The sequence below is a fragment of the Oreochromis aureus genome, linkage group 8, assembly GCF_013358895.1.
Source record: "Oreochromis aureus strain Israel breed Guangdong linkage group 8, ZZ_aureus, whole genome shotgun sequence".
NCBI lineage: Eukaryota > Metazoa > Chordata > Actinopteri > Cichliformes > Cichlidae > Oreochromis > Oreochromis aureus.
This window is the reverse complement of record NC_052949.1, coordinates 29,423,021-29,446,690: the sequence shown is the minus strand read 5'-3', so window position 1 is coordinate 29,446,690 and position 23,670 is coordinate 29,423,021. Positions and strand designations below refer to the sequence as shown.

The following is a 23,670-nucleotide window of genomic DNA, read 5'->3' as shown; positions in this document are numbered from 1 at the left end:
GGCTTTAACAAAAGCTCATCTTTTGGTTTCTCCTACAGAACTACTTCGCCAGAAACTTTTACAACATGAGGATGTTGGCTCTGTTTGTTGCCTTTGCAATAAACTTTATCCTTCTGTTCTATAAGGTAACAGTACCAAGGATGTTGTCGTGATTACATTCTACACATCTTCTTCTACAGAGTGTGGTGCTGCATGCAATGGTTTCAAATTAAACAGTGCAATTGTTGAAGGCACATGATACAAGGGATTTTACTGCTTATGGACACTTGAAAATTTGTTTTGTTTTATGGGCCTTTGCAGTGAAAAGTCTTACGCTTGCCTGAGTTAGGGTAGGAGTGAGTGCATGTTTTAAAGAGCAGTAATACACTCACTGTACTTCTCGTTAATGATTGTTCTTCTATTTGCGCTGAGTAAAATGAGAAAGTTGTTTGTTGTTGTTTATCCTGCAGTCTCAGTAGGAAAAACAGTGGTTGGAAACCATGGGAAGAACAAGATCATTGTAACCATTTACAATGAACTTACCAACTTATTGCCTCTGCAGTGAATTCTTTAAAGAAGAGACCAGATCTGCAACCAGTTTCCATCTTCAAAGTGACTTTGCTACATCGACATGGCGAATAAAAAGGCAGTGAGCTGGAGTGTGCCAGCTAGCAGTTTGGGATTTAATGGTTAAAATCATAAACATAGAATGACTGTTATAGTCATTCTATGTTTATGATTTTTAAAAGTAATCATTCAAAAATATGCGTTTTGGGGCCAAACATTTTTTTTCCAAGGGTTAGGAACAAAAGTTCCATTGCTGTGCTAGATTACGAACAGGGACAAAACTGGTACAAACTTGTGCAAACGCAAATCACAAATCATTTAATATTCTGTTAATAATTAGTATGCCAGTACTACATTGTATGTTGCTTCAGAAGACTCAGACTCAGTATTTGCTGTGTTTATAGCTTGGTTTAGAATCTTTAGGTTATAATCTTTAGGGTGTGGAAACTCCAGGCCTCGAGGACCGGTGTCCTGCAGGTTTTAGATGTCACGCTGCGTCAGCACACCTGAATCAAATGATTAGTTCATTACCAGGCCTCTGGAGAACTTCAAGACATGCTGACGAGGTCATTTAGCCATTTAAATAAGCTGTGATGGATCCAAGGACACATCTAAAACCTGCAGGACACTGGCCGTTGAGGTCTGGAGTTGCCCACCCCTGCTATAGAGCCTGAAGTTGGGGTTCAGGACAAATCAGTCATAAAAATTAAAACTAAATTTTGGACTAATAGCTGATACTGATGTTATTTTACTTTGTTTTGTTATTGTTTTATTTGCTTACATAACTAGATTAAAATTTTCCCTACCAGGTTTCTACATCCTCATCAGTGACTGAGGAGAGGGAAGTTGCGCACACCAGCCATTCAGAGAGCAGCATTCAGTGGGATCCACTAGGTGGAGCAACTGTGGATGCAAAGGAAGAGGTGATGGATCAGACCAGCATGCCCCAGAAGCCTGTCACCGTTCGTTTTGTCCTGGAAGAGAGCAGTGGCTACATGGAGCCCATGTTACGGATCCTTGCTGTCCTGCACACGGTCATCTCCTTCTTCTGCATCATTGGATACTATTGTCTTAAGGCAGGATATTCACTGTGACATACAACAGAAACGAGTGCAAAATATTAGAATCTGCAATTTAGTATTTGCCATTAACAACCACAGAGTTTGTTATTAAATCTTACGCCAGTCGGTCAAATTTGTGCAATGCCACACAAAAAGGCATTGGAAAGGTCTATGGGTAATCTACTAACATTAAATTTATGGACAAAGATGTAGTCTGGTCATTTCAATAAAGGTCAATCCATTCTACCAAGATCAATGCAAATTGTTAAATCACAAATGAGCAGCCCTCTTGAGCAAGTTAACATAGTGGTAGTAACATACTTACTAAACTAATAGAGCAAGTACTCAGGCTTTACACCTGTGCATCTTTTTGGAAACAAAGTGGCATGAGGCAGCTTTAGATGAATCAGTATGTTTGAAATAAAGGAATCCTGTGTGCCATCAGAGATTTATTCAGAAGGACTGCTTCATTACAAACAAGTCTGTCCTGTAAATCTGAAATACAGTATGTAAAACAGTCAACCTGTAGGAGAACAGAAAACATTATTTACCATCAGTTCCTGACTGATCCATGTGTTAATGAAGCTATTCTTACAGTATTCTTACAGCAAAAATATTATATTGCTTCTTTTTTTAACCACCGCATTCTTTATAATGAAGTGAGAAGGTGTTTTTTTAATGTGGCCCTAATACTAATTTGTAGCTACTTGTTTGCAAAAAGCAGATTTTGCAAAATCCTCAATTATATTTTGCAAGTGACATAAGACTCAGACATTATTAATGCTCACTTTAAATCGGTCTGAAGTTTTAATTATGGTCAGATCTCTGTGTAGAAATGTGAAACTGGATAAACTGACATGTATTTCAATATAAGGACAGTTTCTAAGAGTTAAGAGTTTCAATCATTTACAGTTAGTCTTAAGTCTAGAACCCATTGACATCTGCATTTCTCCACTTTTTGTGTGCATTATTTAGGTGCCACTGGTGATCTTTAAGCGTGAAAAGGAGGTCGCTAGGAAGCTGGAATTTGATGGCCTTTATATAACAGAGCAACCATCAGAAGATGACATCAAAGGACAGTGGGACAGACTGGTAATCAACACACAGTAAGTAGACCCTCTGTCCCTACACAAGAGTGTGCATGTGTATATCAGATTGTTGTTTGTTATACAGACTATTTTCATTCATGAAAACAAGAGACTGCTGCATGTATAAAGAAATAGAAGATATAGTTTGCAGACAGCCTATTAACCCTCATCCTTCTGACATATTTAACATACATGCAGTGGTGATTGGGGTCAGTGGGCACCCTGAGAATAATTTACTGCAAGAAACAAATATAATAGCATAATAATAATATTAATAATAATATTAGCAACCCATATTTATATTCAATGAATTAACAGTCATTATTTAATCTCATCTAAAAAGAAGACTTTTACTATGTTTGCAACATTGCAATTAAATTGCATATTTTGGAAACAAAAATCAATACTTTTCTTTAATGCAACTTGCAGCTTTGATGGAAACAAGTGGAAACAATGATGTGGCATAATTAAGAACAAATTGATTGATAAAGTCATAGAAAAATGAAATGCTTAAAAAAACAAACAAGAAATCACTTATAAGTTATGACAGAAAATTATACCTCTGAGGGCTGCAGTTACCCCAGTTGGTAGGATGGGGGTTAAGCACAGGTGCAGGCTAATGAAACTCAAGATGTGATTCTGTTCGAGTTTTAACTGATTTTCAACTGAATTATAGTTTTGAATTATCTTTCTTGTTGATCAGTTAGCATATCATTTTTATTGGGGGAATAACCTGCACCCAACCTGAGTAAGGGACCAGACAAAGAGTGATTCAAAAACCACAGTTTGTCTATAACAAACACCATGTTCAAGACTGAGACTGGGGACATGGAGTCCGAAAGGACCATGTCCAGGACGTCAATTGCTGAAGTCGCTCCACTGAGCTGCAGCGGGAAGGGTGTTGGTGCCTGTGGTTGGTGCAATGTCATGGTGTTAACCCCTGAACCAGATAGTGGACACCGGAGGTGAAAGAAAGCATCAGGCTGGAGAAGGAGTCCTCTCGGGTTTGGTTAGCCTGTGGGACTTCTGAGGCAGCCAATACGTACCAACAGCGAATGCGGCTCAGGCATTTGCAGAAGCAAAAACTTGGGCGTGGGAGGAGTTTGGAGAGGCCATGCTGCAAATGACTTTCAGACTGCCTCGAAGAGATTCAGGCAAACCATCAGGCGACTCAGGAGGGGAAAGCAGTGCTCTACCTGCAGGTAGAGCACCTAGTGCAGGTGGAGCGCTGCTGACTTCGACTGAGGATATTGTTGGGTGCTGGAAGGAATACTTCCAGGACCTCCTTAATCCCACTGTTAATCTTCCAAAGAAGCAGAGTCTCGGGACAAAGGGGACGACTCGTCCATCACCGGGGGTGAGGTCACAGAGGCAGTTAAGTGTTGAGTGTGCTCCAACTATAGGGGGATCGCACTCCTCAGCCTCCCTAGCAAAGTCTATGCCGGGGTGCTGGAAAGAAGAGTCCATCCGTTAGTCAATCCTTGGATACAGGAGGAACAATGTGATTTTCATCCTGGTGGCACAATACTGGAAAAGCTCTTACTTGAGGGTGGATGGGAGTTTGCCTAACCAGTCTACATGTTTTTTGTGGACTTGGAGAAGGCCTTCAACCATGTCCTTTGGAGGAGAATTTGCTTCGGGAGTGTGGGGCATCTGGCTCGTTGTTACGAGCCATTCAATCTTTATACAACTGTTGCAAGAGCTTTGTCCCTGTAGCCGGCAATAAATCAGACTCATTCCCAGTGAGTGTTGGTCTCCACCAGGGCTGCCCTTTGTCCCTGATTCTATCCATAATTTTTATGGACAGAACTTCTAGGCATACCCAAGTGGCGGAAGGGTTCCACTTGGGCAGCCTCAGAATATTGTCTCTGTTTTTTGCAGATGATGTGGTTCAGTTGGCTTCATCAGGTGGTGGCTTGCAACTCACAATGGAGTGGTTCACAACCAAGTAAGATGTGCCAGGAATTAGAATCAGCACCTCCAAGTCTTATGCCATGGTGCTCAGCCGGAAAATGCAGGAGTGCCCACTCTGGTTCTGTGACGAGTTTCTGCCCCATGTTAAGGAGTTTAAGTATCTCAGTGTCTTGTTCACGAGTGAGGGGAGAAGGGAGCAGGAGATCGACAGATGGATTGGTGCTGCAGCTCCAGTGATGCGGATGCTGTACCGGTCTGTTGTGGTGAAGAAAGAGCTGACCTTAAATCCAAAATAGAGAGTAACTTTGTCTTTTGACTTTCAGATCTTTCCCCAATAACTACTGGGATAAATTTGTGAAGAGAAAGGTAAGTATTTTTTGTTTTGTTTTACTGGATAAAAATATTTTTAAAATGTTTTCCTAAATTCCAAATTGATCTTGTACAAATGGCAAGTCTTTGAGGACACTGGTTGTACTGGGTAGCTCATTCTGTTAAACTACAGTCCTGCCACATTGGTGTGATCTTTCCCCGTGTAGTTTAAGGTTTTCTAGATAGAATACTGTTTTGGGAAATGAAAAAGTGGAAAGCATCTGTTTAAGAAGTCCTGCTCTTTCTTAGGTGATGGATAAATATGGGGAGTTTTATGGCCATGACCGAATCAGTGAGCTGCTGGGACTGGACAAAGCTGCTCTGGACTTCAGCGATGCTCACAAAAAGAGAAAACCCAGGAAAGACAGCTCGCTTGCTGCAGTGTGAGTAGTCTGTGTGTAGTGTGCAAGCAATAGAGTTTATGTGTGTGAGAGAGAGATGTTATAGGGAAGAAAAGTCTGACTGCAGGAACAATGTCAGTGTGGGGGCACTGCCGTCTTATTAGGATAGTTCCAATCCGATGACAGGATAGCTCAGCGGATTTGCCCCTGAAACTGCAGAAGAGGCACGAGCTCATTTGTTTTAAACATTTTTTTACACATCATGACAATGTTGAATAGTTCATTTAAACTGTTTATAACACAGTGATGATTGTGATCTGTCTACTTAATGTCAGTCCTTTCACTAGCTGAATGAGCAAAATTGAATTTTGCATACCTTCAGGGGTAGTTGTTGATAAGAGATGCTAATGCGATCACCGCTAGCTCATTAAGCTTAACAGTAGGTGCGGCTAATGTTTATAATAATATCTGTCTATGTAACGAGTAGTGACATTACTACTACAAGCCAAATAATGAAATTATTTGTTCAGCATGAGTGTGATGTTGGAGACGTGTTGTTCACAAATGAGACGGCTCTAAGAGTTGCTTCTTTGTAGCGAACAACTAAGTAAGTTTGGTGATGGAGTTTTTATTATGAATGAATGATGAATTTTTATGAATTATTATGTCTATTTTTTTATGTTTAAGGACAACAGATGGAAATTAGCCTTTGGCTATAATCTGGCATGTTTACATTCATGTAGTTTTTTTTTACATTTATGTTCATTAACATGCACTGTCCTAAATAAATATTAATATTAACAAAAGCTTGCTCCCGTCAGAGAGATGAATCATTAGCCACTCTTGCTTAGCCCTGCTGAGAATCCATGCAGGCGGGGGCGGGACATTATTTTGATGGGCACACCATGCGGCCAATCACATAGAAAGGCTAGGATCATGCATTTATGTGAAAGAAAGGTGGGGGCAGACATTCTGATAACAGGAAGTTGGAAAAAAGTGAAGATAAAAATAACAAAAAAGGAATAGCGTTTGCTGGCATTTCGATTATATTATGTTTTTTGACAACACTGAATAAAAAATGACTTCCCAACACACCATTCATAATTGCTAAATGAAGGCTGTGGATAACGATGCATTTGGGTGTCGTAAGAGCCAGTTCGTGAAAGGGAGTGAAACAAAAGCTGAATAAAATTTACATAGCTCAGCAGATAACTTTGTCTTCACCCTGCAAAATGACTGGAGAATATCCAGCCATGAGTTTGTTCCCTGAAGCTTAAGCGCACTCAAGTTATCCTTTAGGTCAGTAAGCCAAAACACACCAGCTCAACATTTTCACCTCCAAATGTCTTTGGAGCTTACTAAAAATCTTCACTTAAATCCCGATTGGTTTCAAGAAGGAACACTTCCTGGATTCAATTGAATCCAGGAAGTGTTCCTTTAACCCACTTCTATTTGCAAGGTATACATACAGGGTTAAATATCAAAACAATCCAAGGCACTCCTTTTCCAAGTAAAATTAAACTACCATCATTTTCACTGTAAGATCCAGGCATAAATCCCATTAAGATCCTTTGGGATGACTGTAAGTATCATGTTCATTCTCCAAAACCCTCAAATATGGCTGAATTAAAACGACTGTGCAAAGAAAAAGGAGCGAAAATTCCTCCACGGCGATATGACAGACACAATAAGCAATAAGCAAATGCCTGGTTGCAATTCTTGCTGCTGGTTAAACAACTAATAAAATGTTTAGGGGCAGTTACTTTTTCACACAGGACGTAGACACTTCTCTTAATAAATGAGATCATAATTTAGAAACTGCATTTTGTTTTTGCTCAGGTTGTCTTTGTCTAATGTTAAACTTTGTTTGAGGACCTGAAACAAGCAAAGGTGACAAATATGGGAAAAAAGCATCAGAAAGTGAGCAAAGGCATTTTAAAAGTACTGTACAAAGAATTAAAACATGTAATATGGCTGAAAGCAACACAGCAGTATGAGTATGTGTGAAAGGAGACACTGGAGAGTAATATAGTATTAGAAGTGTGTAAGCACTTTGGTCAGTAAGATTGGAAGATAGCTACTAAATTAAAAGTCTAGCTCATTTGAAGCCTGGAAAAATGCCAATTGTCAGCTCATCAATATTACAACTCTATCATTAAGACGGGGATTATGATGGATTTTAATCAAGTATTTGATTGAATTAATTATTGCAAGTTTTCATCCTTTCCACTGCAGCTTTGGTGTTTAATAATTCATGAGCAAGCAAAGAATAAATGTAAAAAAAAATGTTAAACATAGGCTTAGACTACGTGCATATTTGATATAAGGTCAAAAGGTACAAATAGTTGGATAATATGTTAATGTTTAAATAACAAAATAACTTAAAAAATTAAAGCCAACAGGGGAAAAAAATGATCAAAAATGGGTTTGTTTTAGAGTCTTTGTTTCTCTTTTTGATGCTCATCAGGGAAAGCCAAAAGATCCCTCAGAGGGAAGTTCCACGAATGGTGGCACTATTTTCTGGACAACTGATTAGTTAGTACGTAGTGATTTTATAACTGCTGGTCTCTAATCTGGAACACAACATGCTCCAGAACAGGTTAGATTCATAGCATAAGTCGCCATTGCAAGTTGCATCATGTTGGATATTATGAACTTTCTTGGCTCACGTAAATATGTGTGTTTTCTGGGCCAAGTCACTCTTATTTGGCAAAAAATGATCCCTATTAGTGTCACCTACTTCAAAAGGGTAGTTACACTCATCCCCCCTCCCTTTCAATTCAATTCAGTTCATCCATCCATTCGCTTCCGCTTATCCTTTTCAGGGTCGCGGGGGGCGCTGGAGCCTATCCCAGCTGTCATAGGGCGAGAGGCGGGGTACACCCTGGACAGGTCGCCAGTCTGTCGCAGGGCTAACACACAAGGACAGATAACCATTCACACTCACATTCACACCTAGTGACAATTTGGATTATCCAATTAACCTATCCCTTCAAACTGCATGTCTTTGGACGGTGGGAGGAAGCCGGAGTACCCGGAGGGAACCCACGCAAACACGGGGAGAACATGCAAACTCCACACAGAAAGACCCCGGCCTGATGGTGGAATTGAACTCAGGACCTTCTTGCTGTGCGGCAACAGTGCTAACCACCGTGCCACCGTGCTGCCCTCAATTCAGTTCAATTCAATTTTATTTATATAGCGCCAAATCACAACAAAAGTCACCTCAAGGCGCTTTATATTGTACAGTAGATCGTACAATAATAAATACAGAGAAAAACCCAACAATCATATGACCCCCTATGAGCAAGCACTTTGGCGACAGTGGGAAGGAAAAACTCCCTTTTAACAGGAAGAAACCTCCGGCAGAACCAGGCTCAGGGAGGGGCGGGGCCATCTGCTGTGATTGGTTGGGGTGAGAGAAGGAAGACAGGATAAAGACATGCTGTGGAAGAGAGACAGAGATTAATAACAGATATGATTCGATGCAGAGAGGTCTATTAACACATAGTGAGTGAGAAAGGTGACTGGAAAGGAAAAACTCAATGCATCATGGGAATCCCCGGCAGCCTACGCTCTATTGCAGCATAACTAAGGGAGGATTCAGGGTCACCTGGTCCAGCCCTAACTATATGCTTTAGCAAAAGGAAAGTTTGAAGCCTAATCTTGAAAGTAGAGATAGTGTCTGTCTCCTGAATCCAAACTGGAAGCTGGTTCCACAGAAGAGGGGCCTGAAAACTGAAGGCTCTGCCTCCCATTCTACTTTTTAAATACTCTAGGAACAACAAGTAGGCCTGCAGTGTGAGAGCGAAGTGCTCTAATAGGGTGATATGGTACTACAAGGTCATTAAGATAAGATGGGGCCTGATTATTTAAGACCTTGTATGTGAGGAGCAGGATTTTGAATTCAATTCTGGATTTAACAGGAAGCCAATGAAGGGAAGCCAAAACAGGAGAAATCTGCTCTCTCTTTCTAGTCCCTGTCAGGACTCTTGCTGCAGCATTTTGGATCAGCTGAAGGCTTTTCAGCGAGTTTTTAGGACTTCCTGATAATAATGAATTACAGTAGTCCAGCCTGGAAGTAATAAATGCATGAACTAGTTTTTCAGCGTCACTCTGAGACAGGATATTTCTAATTTTAGAGATGTTGCGCAAATGGAAGAAAGCAGTCTGACATATTTGTTTAATATGTGCATTGAAGGACATGTCCTGGTCAAAAATGACTCCAAGGTTCCTCACAGTGTTACTGAAGGCCAAGGTAATGCCATCCAGAGTAAGAATCTGCTTAGATACCATATTTCTAAGATTTTCAGGGCCGAGTACAATAACCTCAGTTTGATCTGAATTAAGAAGCAGAAAGTTAGCGGCCATCCAGGTCTTTGTGTCTTTAAGACATTCCTGCAGTTTAACTAACTTTCCAAATGCCTTTGATGCTTGTCCCCTCCCGGGGCAGATGGCGGGTCGACTGGAACAGCGCAGACATGCTGCAGGACCAGATTCGCTGTCTACACCGGCTCTCGCTTACCCTTACCCACCCCTGTTGCCTGTTTTGTGTTTCTATGGTGTATTGACAGTCATGTGCTTTTTTGTGCTGGGGTGTTTTTTTCTGTTCTCAAACTGTTCTCCCATTAGGAGCTCAGTCTGAGTGGAGTTTTTTTCTCCTCCTCTCACCTCATGCTATGTATTTTCATTGTTTTTTTTCCTATCAGCTTACTTCTCTGACATGGCTTCCCAATTTGATGTTTATGTAAAGTTTGGTCAGAGGGTTCCTTTGTAAGTGCGCATGCACCATTAGCGTGCTGCCTGCTGTAACCTATAATTTCCTTCGGGATTAATAAAGTATTTCTGATTCTTATTCTGATTAGAGGATGGTGATAAATTGGTCATTAAAAGCTATAAAGAACATATAAATATAACAGTAAAATGCAACATTTTTACAAACCAAGAGATTAATGCTGCAGAAAATAGTTAATCTTGGGGCTTAGCACACCGAGTGTTGAAATAAACATTTAAATTAAAGTTAACCTATTTTAGGTCAAATTGCTGCAACTCCTGAACCACTGGCACAACTGAAAAATTCAAACGGCTCCTGAAAGCATCAACTCTGTGCTTTTTCAGTGATATAAGGGTCATTACTATAAGCCCAGGCAGGTGCTACATCCAAATTTTGGCAAATAACACAGAAAACAACACAGCAAAAACAAAACTATAAAAACATGGTTGTGTGTGTGTTTTGTGTAGGGCTCCATCACACTCACTAACTCTCTCTTCTGTCAGCCAACCTCCAACCGTCTTTTTGGGGTTGCTGCAACACTGTGCCTGGGATTACTGTAATGATCCTAAAATCACTGACAAGCACAGAGTCACTGTTTTCAGGAACCATTGAAAGTCTTTCATTTGAAATGGTTCAGGAGTTATGGGAGTTACAGATGTTGAAAATGTTGCAAAACCCCTGTCTGAGGCTATTGACAGGTGCTGCTGTTTATTTCTAAGGCACAGTGGCATATTAGAGCTCTGAAATTTTAAATAGATCTAATTAAACATTGGAAATCAATTTAGTCTGTCAGCAGAAAAGTAAAATTAATTTGGCTTTCCGTGCCAGTTACACACTCCCCTTCTTATTCCAAATAAGCACACCCTCCAAGCAGCAACTATCACACACATAGCAGTCATAGAAAAAAGTGTGTTTCAGTGTTAAATGTAGTGCAATTTACAGTAAATTGTCCACCACAAACCTTAGTAGAGTTTAAGTTTTGGTAGAACAGTCAAGCTGTGCTCATTAGTCTAGCATAGAAATTTTGTAATTTCTTTTTAATTATTAGATCAGATAATTTTAGTGCTATTTTTGTAATTCCATTAAAAAATGCAGTTTGCCAGTTAGGTAATCAAATAACGATCAGGTACAGCTGACTTACAGGCCAGTCACCTGTCAGTCAAAGTGGCCATGCCCTTACCTACCATCACTGTCCAAATGACCCACCATACAGTTGTTATGAAGTTTGAAACTGTACTGTACAGGGAAAAATATTTCTTGTACCAGGTTGTAGGTGTGCATTTTAATGGTATTTAGTGGAGGATTTTAAATTGTAAACTGTTGGTTACATAGCCCATTTCTACTCTACTTCAGCACTCAAAGCTCACGTAGAGCTCAAACTTCAGAGACGAACACAAAGGAGATTTCCTGCATCTTTGAACGGCTGACAGTGACTTTAATAAAGTAATGGTTCCATGGGGTCATCCTCTATGGGGGATTTGGATTAATAAGAAATTTTCTGCAACAAAGAATAGCAGGTACAATCAGTACAGTATTTTTTATCTGAACACTGAATAAGACATGATCCTGTCACATTCACATATATTTTCATACTGGTTATACCAGGTAAAGGAGCTAAGATATCGTCAGTTCTGATAACAGAGAGTCTCTTTCATTTAAACCATTTCTGTTCACGTTTTAATCAAAACATGAAAAGTGTTACTATTTAATGTACCTGTTAAAAGACTTTGTGTCTTCTCACTATGTTCACAGGTTGAACTCTGTTGACGTCAAGTACCAGATCTGGAAGCTGGGGGTTGTGTTCACAGACAATGTAAGTAATCAGAATCAGTCAGGAGAGCGATGTCTGGCTCCATCATGTGGATTCCCTGCAGAAGTTCTTAAGCTCTTTTGTCTTTTTTGTTTATATCAGAGTAATTTCATAGGAACATTTTTAGTTTACCTCAACTTTTTTTTTTAGTTCCTGTTTAAAAAGTTTTAAAGTTGCTTATGGCATTTAACATCAATAGCAGTAACGGCACCATATGACTTGTTGTATCGGCCCATAACATTATAAGATAAAATTCTGGTTATTGTGTCTGGCAATTATGTCATATAAAAATACTGCAATAAATATGAACTATTTGGCTCATTGTTTATAAAGCAGTGCATATTAATACATATTAGTATCTAATTAATTAATTGGTTAATTCAAGGAGTTACTAGTTACTACTATAAATGTAAATGTAGCTGCTAACTGAGCAATGATCATGATGTGTCATCCACATCTGTGTCGAGAGTCATTAATCTATTGTCTGGTAATTATCATTTGAAATGTTTTATGATGCTTTCATTTGATTTATTAGCTACACAATCAGCAGCCTGGATGTTACCTAATATTGTAAACCAGTGGGATAGTCAGTATTGACTGAATTTCCATCTTCCGTCCTTGTAGTCCTTCCTGTATCTGGCCTGGTATATGACCATGTCCATTCTGGGTCACTATAACAACTTCTTCTTTGCTGCCCATCTACTGGACATTGCCATGGGTTTTAAGACACTGCGTACCATTCTCTCCTCAGTCACACACAATGGCAAACAGGTGAACACACTATATGAATATTATAAGATTAAACATTTCTCAATATTGAGTGAAGATTGTGATATTTGCCCTTGTTTGCATCACAGCAGTCTTTTCTTGCCCCTTCTCCAGCTAGTGTTAACTGTTGGCCTATTAGCAGTGGTGGTGTACCTCTACACAGTAGTGGCCTTCAACTTTTTCAGGAAGTTCTACAACAAGAGTGAAGATGGAGAACTGCCAGATATGAAGTGTGATGACATGCTGACAGTGAGTATGACATGTATTAGACTGTAGTGAACCAGAATAATAGTGCTGGGCAGATGATCAAAACGACAGAAAATTTGCATCACAGCATGTTTTAAGAATCAGTCAGTTTCACAGTCTTTTTACAGTGTTATTAATAGTTTTTGATATTAGTTTTGCATCAGTCTGGCTTTGTAAAGGTTTACAGGAACTCATTTTTCTATCAGGAGTATATAGAATGTAAAACACTTTAATGTGAAGAAATGAAAAGAAAAAAAAAATCCCACTTAACGGAAACAAGTTATCTAAAATTAAAGAACGGGGCCTTAAAATGGAAACATCACATATGTGGTGCAACGGATCACGGTTGATCCGTAATCCGAACCGATCCCACTCCACGGTTCGGCACGCACGTGATCCGAAGATTCGAAAAAGAAGAAAAAAAAGTATGTGTATGGTGCGCGTGGTCAGTCTGTCAAGCGATAGTTGTGGCCAGTGCTAGCGGTCTGAGTGGAGGAGCAGAGGAGTTTGCGGCATTTAAGCAGCCCTTTGCTGCCCAGTCCGACCGGGCTAAAGCTATTATAAAAGCTACTGGGGTGTTTCGCTGCAGACGGGAGGCCGTATTCCGTTGTGCAAAACAAGGGGTTTAAACTATGATGAACGTGCTTGAGCCACGCTATGATATCCCGTTGCGCGTCCACTTTAGTGGCAAGATCGTTCCAAGCATGTATGAGCAGGAAAAGTTTAAAGTTATGGCTGAACTGTCCCATGCATCTTCTGTTGCCCAACTACTACAAATGGGTGGAGCTCCAGAGCAATGGAAAGCTACGTGACCGTGACCGCTCATTATATCACAGCGGCGTGCAATATAATGAGCGGTATGTATTATTGTAGGGTCTACCTTACAATATAAAGCGCCTTGAGGCGACTGTTTTTGTGATTTGGTGCTTTATAGATAAAATTGAATTGAGTGGTAGACACAAAGCCCTATACTGCTCTATATTGAACCATAATTTTTTTTTAATAATTGCGAGGAATGAATCTTGAGTTGAATGTTTTTAACAGGCAAAAAATACTTCAATAAGCGAATAAGTAAATTTTTGTCTTTTTTCTTTTTTTGCTGATCCGAAAATTGATCCGATCAGTGAGATTTTTGATCCGTTGCACCACTAATAAATACTAACTTACACCATGCTCTCAAAACGGTCCTAGATTTAACACTGTGAAACTGGATTTAATAAAAAATTGTTTAGATTGAAAGGTTTTAGAACATGTTTAGCACCATCCTGTGCCTGTTCAGAGCAGGACGTCAGTAGGTTGATTGGTTTCAGCTAATAGACTTACATTAGTTTATGCTAATTTCCTAGTTTATAACTAGTGACAGAACAGTTAATTTGCTGGAAAACAAGGTGACTAAAACTAAAAGTCAGTTTGAGGGGGTCCCTTTTGTATGGGCCCGTCAGTTTGATGAGCCAGAATATAAAGAAACTCAGAAAGAGATGAGAAACAAAGTAACTGACCTCTATCAGTCTGTCTGTCATCTATTATCATTTATCAATCTATCATCTATCATAAAAGGTTACCAAGCCATGTCTAAGGCTTTTTGGGATTCCACTGAATGATGGGTGAGAGCCATTATTCATAAATGAAAACAAATGGAACACCTGTGAAGCTTCTCAGGAGTGGCCAGCCTACCAAAATTACACCAAGAGAGCCTCGACATACTTTTTTGTACCCAAAGCTAATACTGGGATGTCTGGTATGCACTGCTTCACTTTCTTGGCTGTGGGAAGTTGCTCCCATCACGTTTGTCTGACTAAAACTTTGTTCTTTGCTGTCTGTAAAGAGCAAACACTTCCATTTATGGACAGAGAGCTTTGAGTCAGTAGTTTTAATCTCGGCAGTGTTACCCTCAGGCAGTAAGAAGATTACTTATTTTGTCCGCTTCTTTTTCAGGCATTATTAAGTGTTTAGGAATAGCAACAGTGGAAGTAATATAAATAATTATATGTTACTAACCTGAGCCTTTACTGTGATTTAAGCTCAGTTTAAGGCTGTCTTTGGGCATTACCTTATTTGGCTCCAGGAAGTGAAGCCAAAATTGGTGACCTGGATAAGGGCATTTGGAGTATCAAAATCAGGACACTTTATTAATCCCTAAGAAAATTATGCACTTACAGTTTCTCCAAGACAAAAACAGTAACAAACTAAAGTAAAATAAATAATACAATATGTTACAAAGTTTACATTTATAAGAAATAGCTTTAATAAATGCAAATATCTCACTTATAAATATCCAGAATATTAGATAATATTAGTAGAAAACTGGGATACCAGTTTCATGATAGCGGTGCCTACCTACCTTACCTATGCAGCATAAGCTGACATTGATTAGCCAGTTTAAAAGAGACAACTTTGTGACATAGTAAAGTTTAACCAAAGATGTAGCCATGAAACAGAAATGGAACAATTATGATGAATTTAAATGTTGGTAGTGTAAGCCATTACTTATACATAAACACCTGTGTCATTAATGCATGTCAGTGTGGGTCAGGGGTGAAAGATAAGTGTATCGCAAAGCCAAACATATGACCATCTTGTCAGTGATGAGAGACATGCCAAGTAAAGACTCAGCTTAGATGAGAATGTTTTCTGCTGCTAAGCCATCTGAAAGAAATACTATATAAGGGCTCTATGGTATTTTCTGAGGATAAAAGGAAGCCTTCTGTCACCCGGAAATTTCAGGACACACAAACACACACTAATCCCCTATAGTCAGCCACCCATTGCATTCCATAGAGCTCTTTTGTCTCCTATTAGGGGCTGAGGGTGGCAGCTCTGCCTGTCTGTAGTTCAAGAAGGTGACAGGTGCTTAGTGGGATGGAGAGATGCACTAATGAACGGCAGTGCCCTAGCAAGATTTGTCTCCTTCCTTACAATAAGGCTTATAGTAGCAAAAAATGGTGCTTTCTATGTGAAATTGGAAGTTGGAATTTCCTGAATTTTTTCCCGTCCCCTCAGGTCAGATTTCCAACTCTGAACATCGCATCAGCCAACAGCCTTAATCAGCCCAACTTAACCATCCAAGATGGAACCACTGTATATAAACATTACTAAAACTGTAAAAGCTGTCATCTGTGCTGCTACAGCTGTTTATTTATGATAGCACTGGGCAGGTTCTGTCTGCGAATGTGCTGCAGTGCTTTTAAGTACAAAAACAAGCATTGCACTGTGCTGTTAGTGATGCATTAATAGCTCTACCTTGCTAAGGTAGAACAACACAATTTTTTTTGTGGTTTTGCATTGTTTTGCAACGCCTTCCCTGACAGAAATCTGGATGGAAGCATATGCTCTTGTAAAAGCTGAACATACGTTTCAGCATTGATTTGGCCTTTCCAAATCCACAGGCACTATTGTAACTGAGTGCTAATCGGAAGTTGAATGGTCCATTTCCTCTGTAGTCTGGAGGATGCGTCATCCAAAAAGAATTTAAAATATTTATTTGTCCAACCACAGAAGATGTTTTATACTTTCCCTCGGTCCCTGGTTTAAATGAGCTTTGGTCCGGAGAAGGTAGACAGCAGCGTTTCTAGATCATATTCACATATGGCTTCTTAGTAATCTGCAGAGTTGAGGGCAACAATGATTTTTCAAAATGTTACTGGACCTCTACAGTGACTAGAATCATGCCTGTTTTTACTGCAAAGAGACTTACAGATGTCATGTCTTCTGATGTTTCAGAAACGCTGCAGAAAAATTAGTGTGTTCAAACTGCTGTGACAGTCATGATTCTGCCCATTAAAAACCCAATGCAAAAGATTTGACCTCTGTTACCCCTATACCCCCCTTCCTGTGTATCTCTCTCTGTTCCCAGTGTTACATGTTCCACATGTATGTGGGAGTGCGAGCAGGTGGAGGAATTGGTGACCAGATTGAGGATCCAGCTGGTGATGAGTATGAGATCTACCGGATCATCTTCGACATCACTTTCTTCTTCTTTGTCATTGTAATCCTCCTGGCTATCATCCAGGGTGAGGCATCCTACACATACATGCACACAAACAGTTAAATGGACTCCAAACACAAGCAGGAGTCCTTCTGTTTGGACTCCTGCTTGTGTTTTGGCCAATTGTTAATTAGGTAACAATTAGCCAAAATGAATACATTCTAATATTGTAAAGTAGAGTAAACACCACAGGAAGTGTTTGTTTTTATTCTATAATACAGAGTGCTGATTCAAATGTATAATTATTTTGAGAGCAATCATTTCTGGTTCTGTTTGGTTTTCAATATTTTGATTGTTCTGTTTATTTCAAATTGACTAGACTAAATAATCACGACACCTCTCCAAGTGGAGTACACTTGAACACCACCGTAAAGAATTTCCTGCTTGTAAATTCAGATAAAACTGAGCTTATTGTACTTGGCCTTAAAAATTCCACGAAGCATAGTGCCTAACCAGATACTAACTCTGGGGTAAGGATATATGCATATTAAAGAAAAATATAGGACTGCTTTCTTTGCACAACATCTCTAAAATTATAAAATATCCTGTCTCAGAGTGATGCTGAAAAACTATTTTGTGCATTTATTACTCCCAGGCTGGACTACTGCAATTCATTATTATCAGGATGTCCTAAAAATTCCCTGAAAAGCCTTCAGTTAACCCACAATGCTGCAGCAAGAGTACTGACAGGGACTAGATATAGTATATTTCTCCCATATTAACGTCTCTTCATTGGCTCCCTGTTAAATTCAGAACTGATTTTAAAATCCTCCTCTTCCCATAAAAAAACTTAATCATTACTTATTATTAAACTCTGTCTATCTTCCACAGTGTGCCTTTTATCTACAATAATACAAAAAACAAGCACAAACCCCAACAATCATATGACCCTCCTATGAGGAACCGCTCTGGGAAGGAAAAACTCCCTTTAACAGAAGGACACCTCCAGCAGAACCAGGCTCAGGGAGGCGGCCATCTGCCACGACCGGTTGGGCTGAGGGAAGGAAGACAGGACAAAGACAGAGAGCCAGAGATTAAAAATAACTAATAATTAAATGCAGAGCGGTGTATAAACACAAAATGAGAGAAAAAAGGTGACTAAAGACGAAACAGTGCAACACGGTAACTAGGGAGGATTCATGGTCACCTGATCCAGCACTAACTATATGCTTTATCAAAAGGAAAGTTTGAAGCCTAACCTTAAAAGTAGAGATAGTGTCTGTCTCCTGAATCCCAACTGGAAGCTGGTTCCCAAAAGAAGGTGTACTATACTGTAAACTCTCAATCAGAACACCTAAGATGGGTTTAGATGGGTCTTCTTGCATGAAAGTGAACTAAAATATACCACCAAGGCAACGAAGCAGTGGCGGAAGAAGAAGCAGCACATTAGTTGTGCTGCCTACCATGGAGTGGCCTAGCCAGTCTGCAGAGCTCAGTCCAATAGAAAATCTGTGGAGGGAGCTAAAGCTTTGAACTGCCAAGAAGGAGCCAAGTAATCTGAAGAATTTCTGTAAAGAGGGGTGGGCCAAAATCTCTCGTAAGATGTGCAAACCCGTTGATCACCTAAAAGAAATGCCTTATCACTGTGTGTGCCAACAAGGGTTTCTTCACCAAGCGCAAAGTCATATTTTGGTTGGGGATTAACTATCTGTTTCACTCAGTGATATGCAAATCAATTCATAACTTCAATGAAAGTTTAGATTTTAGGTTGATATTCTTTCTCTCTCCATTAAAATGTAACTACCATAAAAATTAGAGACTGTTCGTTTCTTTTCAAGTGAGAAACTTCAGTGGTAGTAGAAATTGAGTAGGGACCAAATAATTGTTTCCCTCTGCCATACATATTGACAATGATGATAACTAAGCTTGTCAAAAACAAAAGTTTGGGGCCTAATCTTAAAAGTAGGGTGTCTGTCTCAAGAACCCAGACTGGAAGCTGGTTTCATTGGAGAAGAGTTGGTTAGAGCTGAGGGCTCTTCCTCCCATTCTACTTTTGGAAACAAACCAAATGTTAGCTTACATTCTGACACTGAAGTGCTCAGTTGGATTAATATGATATTATGAGGCTTTTAAAATATGATGGGACCTGGACCATTCAGAATTTTGCATCTGTCTAGGCTTTGTTTTTAGTATTTATAGCCTTCTCTATAGGGACATACGCTCTTTGGATGTAATATAGAGAATGTAACTGAATAGCAAAAAATACTCCTTTAGAAGTATTATAGTAGATAAAGCAGATAGCCTGCGGTTTTCATATCTATTGTTGTATTCAGTGTAATAATGTGGACCGGCATGTTTAAGCTCCACCCTCTGTGAAATTCTAGGGTTAATCATTGATGCCTTTGGAGAGCTGAGGGATCAGCAGGAACAAGTGAAAGAAGACATGGAGGTGAAAACACACACAACACTTCAATGCAGTTTTTTACAACTGAGGCATATGAACATGTAAAAATATACGTTTTGTAGTTGTTTTGTTTTGTATAGCTGTATCTCCAACAGGGGCATAGATGAAGATTGCCAATAGGTTACAATAAATGACAACCACTTAACTATCCCGTCTTTCTCTTGCAGACCAAATGTTTTATCTGTGGAATAGGTAATGACTACTTTGACACCGTGCCACACGGCTTTGAAACGCACACTCTACAGGAGCACAACTTAGCCAACTACCTGTAAGTACATCTGGAGAGTGTCTGCATTTCTCTGTGTCTTATTGTACCTTTTAACACCTACATCATCATAGATCATCACACCTACATAGTACACAGTCTTTCAGGTCAGTTAATGAAAGATAGGTGCCCAATCTTGGGGTACTTGGGGCTTGGTCCCCAATCTCAGGTAGGTGTGATGATATCTATGATATTTGTCTTGGCTTGTTTTGTACCACAGCATTTGTGTTACACCGAGGTGCATTTCCACATTATTATCCCCAGTGTTTGGACACTTCTTATCCAGTTACATAAATTTCAGTGTGGCATTACTCAACTGTAACCACAGTTGCTACCATGATACTACTTGGATACTTTAGTAACTGAGTAGTAATAACTTGGAAATGGCCACATTACGTTCTTGAGCTGTAATAGAAAATACAACCAAAATTTCAAATGTCTGTTGACTTTAACCCTAAATACAGTACTGTGTCTCGAGCCAGCCCTCATTTTTAGGTATACTGCTTTATGTAGAAGTTTCTTAAAATTGTTGTACAGTCCAAGCTGTCATTAGGAGAGAGGTGGGGCAAACCCTGGACAGGTTGTTAGTCTCTCAGAAGACAACAATTCACATGCACATTCACACCTATGGCCAGAATCACCAATTAATCTAACAAACATGTCCTTTGAATGTGGCAGGAAGCCTCAGAGAACCCACACAGGCAAGAATACACAACTGCCTCCAGCCAGCAAGTGCTACTGTAACATCTGGCACTGATGCTGTGTGACTGATATATGCAATGATAATACTGTTTGTGTTTTCTAACAACTGTGTGTGTGTGTGTGTGTGTGTGTGTGTGTGTGTGTGTGTGTGTGTGTGTGTGTGTGTGTGTGTGTGTGTGTGTGTGTTTGTGTGCTTCAGATTCTTTCTGATGTATCTCATCAACAAAGATGAAACAGAGCACACAGGCCAGGTAAAACACCTTTCCACTCTCTCTGCCAGTAACAGTTTTTTAATGGCTGCTTACATTGTTAAAGCCTCAGTATGGAACATTGAAAATCACCTCTGGTCATATTTGTATGTTTGATCAAATACAAAGGATAACATTTCCTGTAATGTTTAACTAATTCCTAAACAAGGGCCTCAAAACAAACTTGTAATCAGTTTGTATCTTATGTGATTAAAGCAGAATACTTTATAGAAGTTTTTCATAAATGTCTTTGTAGTAATGAGGTTTGTTTAATAAAACTAAAAACTGGCCAGTCTCCCATTCAAGATCATTTTGTTGGATATATACTGATGATATTCCATCATGGGTGCTATTTCTGGATCACGTTCCAGAAGTCCTGTTTTGACCACTTGCTCTGTGAACCCTGAGATTACACTGTGGACATTCACAGAAAACTTTTACTTTCATAATGACCCGAAGTCCGTGTGGCGTATCGTCACTGGGAATGAGTGCTACAACAGGGCAGTTTCAGCAGTTTTCAGTTAAGGAATCCAAAGTCTCCAAGCTAAACAACAACGTGTAAGGTGTGGTGAATGTTGAAGGCTTGCCTTTTTCATACACTGAAGGAGACCCAGGCCCAATCATATAAGCACAACTCCAGTTTGCCTATGTGAGTTTACTATTATTAGTAGATACAAAAGGTGTGTCTACTTGTACGAGTTTGAATCCCGATGACCTCACCTCAAGGTCAAGGTCATAGATCAAGTCTTCTGAAAATCTTTTGAATGCGATAACCTAGAGAATGAGGCGATGCAAGACTTTGAAATTGATACTATAGGTTGATCTACTAGCAGGCTGAGGGGTAGCACTGGTGGCCACCAGTTAATTTTGTAATTATTATTATTTTTGTATTGCTTGCTTTGCTTTGTGCACTAGTGCTGTTGGAACAGGAAGGGTTCATCACTGAGTCGTTCCCACAAAGTTGAGAGCATGAAATTGTCCAAAATGTATTGTGTTTTTAAGCATTAAGAGTCCCTTTCACTTGAACTAAGAGGCCAAGCCCAACTCATGAAAAACAGCCCCAAATCATAATCCCCCCGTACAATGCAATCAGGCAAGTAATCTTCATCTGGCATCAAAATGCCAGATGAAGATTTATCACTCCAGAGAGCACATCTTCACTGCTCTAGAGTTCAGTGGCAGTGCGCTTTACACCACTGCGTCCAACATATTGCATTGCACTTGGTGATGTAAGGTTGGATTCAGCTTCTCAGCCAGCCTTCCCATGAAGCTCTCCACACACTGTTTTTGAGCTAATCTTACTAGTTTCTTTCTTTATGTCCATCAACACTGTAAATTCAAAGTGCTTAACAAATTTAGGTGCCCTAAATTAAGAGCATTTGTAATTACCAAAGTAATTTTTTATGTTTCTGTAATAGTTCGTCGACCAGTATACTCATTAATCTTTAATCCAAATATTTTTGATTTGGTAAATTATAATTATTACTGTTTTTTATAAATTTAAAGTAAAGACATTATTATTTTTTTATTAAGATGCCAAATGGGTTACTTATTTGCATTTCAGAACTAAAAAGTCCTTTTAGCGGTAAATGCTATACTTGATTAATTTCTGACTTCTCAGAGAGATCCAGTACGCTGATTCAAATGTTTGTTTTTATGACATTTGGGCTCATGAATGCCACCACTAAAGGCATTGGATTAGGTTTGTTGTTTCAGATTTCATTCTGTTGTTCCCCCTGCACCTTACTTTGACTAATCTTTACTCACAATGAGGCACTTTCACACTATTGACATGTTAGTTTATGCCTCTCAGTCTGATTTACCTTTAATGCCTGTTGTGAATGCATAAAATGCAGGGCTTTATGCAGGGGCTGATTGGCTGGTCACTGATCAGGGTGGAGAACATTGGAGATCAACCAATTCCAGTCCATGGCTGGTCAGTGGGTGCATCTGTAGTGATCGTCTACTCTCCCTTTTGCTGGATTCCTTCTTTTGGTCACTCTGGTTTTCTTTTAAATTGTTTTAAGTTTTTCCGCTACTTCAAGTGCAGTTTTTAAAGTATAACTGGAAGCTTAAAAAATATTCTTAGTTAGCTTCTAGCATTCACTTCTGTGGTATGAGCTCAGGAGCTCAGGAGCTCTTAAACCCCAGCATATCAAATGATCAAATAATGTGTGATTCAGACAAAAACGGCTTGTAGTAAGGGATGAGAATATATACAAATTTAGCAAATTCAATACCACTGTTGATGTCACTTATCAATTCTCTTATTGATTCTCATTGGGTTCTGATTGGCTCTGCTTGGAGAGTCACCATCTCTAAGCAGCATATCAAAGACATTACATCTGTGCATATTAATTGCATGTTTTGTGGTCAAATGTTTGTGCATGTTTAAAGCATTTCCCTGTTGTGATCATATCTGGGATCATTTTTCAAAATAAGTAACAGATTACAAATATTACCCAGAACACTTTTCTTAAAAGTAATATAGTATGTTATTTAATTACTCACCAGAGAAATTCATTTGTTGCACTACTTGTTATGTTACTTTTCTGTTTCTCTGTATAATGACCTGAAACACATTGTCTTATAATTACCATTTAACAATATAAACCTGAGGCTACAGTCCCACACACCAACACAAATCACTATCCCAATGAGCACACACATATGAGCTTTCTTGTAGTATTTAGGCATGAGCACAAAGCCGACAGCACAATGCAAAAATGAAAACCAGCACAAAGATACTTTAAAGTGATCACCACAGGGATTCTGCTTTAGAAACATGAACACATAGAAACGGACGCTGCACCCTGACTGCACATCACTGCCTTTGTTAGCTGTTGAAGATCAGGTCTGACTGCTGGGCTGGGGTCGGCCTTAATGTCACTCTGGGTTGTAGGCTAGCTTTGTTCATTTCAGTAGGTACCTAGAGGTTACAATGCTAGTACTAATTTCCATAATGAACAAAGCTGATGTGATAATTACACTTTAAATGTAACACACATGAAGCAAACCCTCCTTACCTCTTGCTCTCTGTCTTTAAGGAGTCTTACGTATGGAAAATGTACCAGGAACGTTGTTGGGAGTTTTTCCCGCTGGTGACTGTTTCCGGAAACAGTATGAGGATCAGCTCAACTGAGTCAACC

The 23,670-nt window shown here is 39.4% G+C and overlaps 1 protein-coding gene across 1 annotated transcript in view; it reads left to right on the top strand.

Moving 5' to 3' along the window:
- Positions 1 to 23,663, top strand: part of ryr2a (ryanodine receptor 2a (cardiac)) — a 268,931-nt gene extending 245,268 nt beyond the window's left edge. Inside the window, 14 exon segments of the mRNA XM_039616258.1 lie at positions 39 to 125; positions 1,356 to 1,622; positions 2,583 to 2,713; positions 4,933 to 4,975; positions 5,228 to 5,361; positions 11,846 to 11,906; positions 12,528 to 12,674; positions 12,786 to 12,920; positions 16,771 to 16,927; positions 19,227 to 19,291; positions 19,474 to 19,574; positions 20,473 to 20,524; positions 23,569 to 23,617; positions 23,620 to 23,663. Of these exon segments, the coding sequence (XP_039472192.1) occupies positions 39 to 125; positions 1,356 to 1,622; positions 2,583 to 2,713; positions 4,933 to 4,975; positions 5,228 to 5,361; positions 11,846 to 11,906; positions 12,528 to 12,674; positions 12,786 to 12,920; positions 16,771 to 16,927; positions 19,227 to 19,291; positions 19,474 to 19,574; positions 20,473 to 20,524; positions 23,569 to 23,617; positions 23,620 to 23,663 (1,473 nt within the window).
- Positions 23,664 to 23,670: the final 7 nt, after the last annotated feature.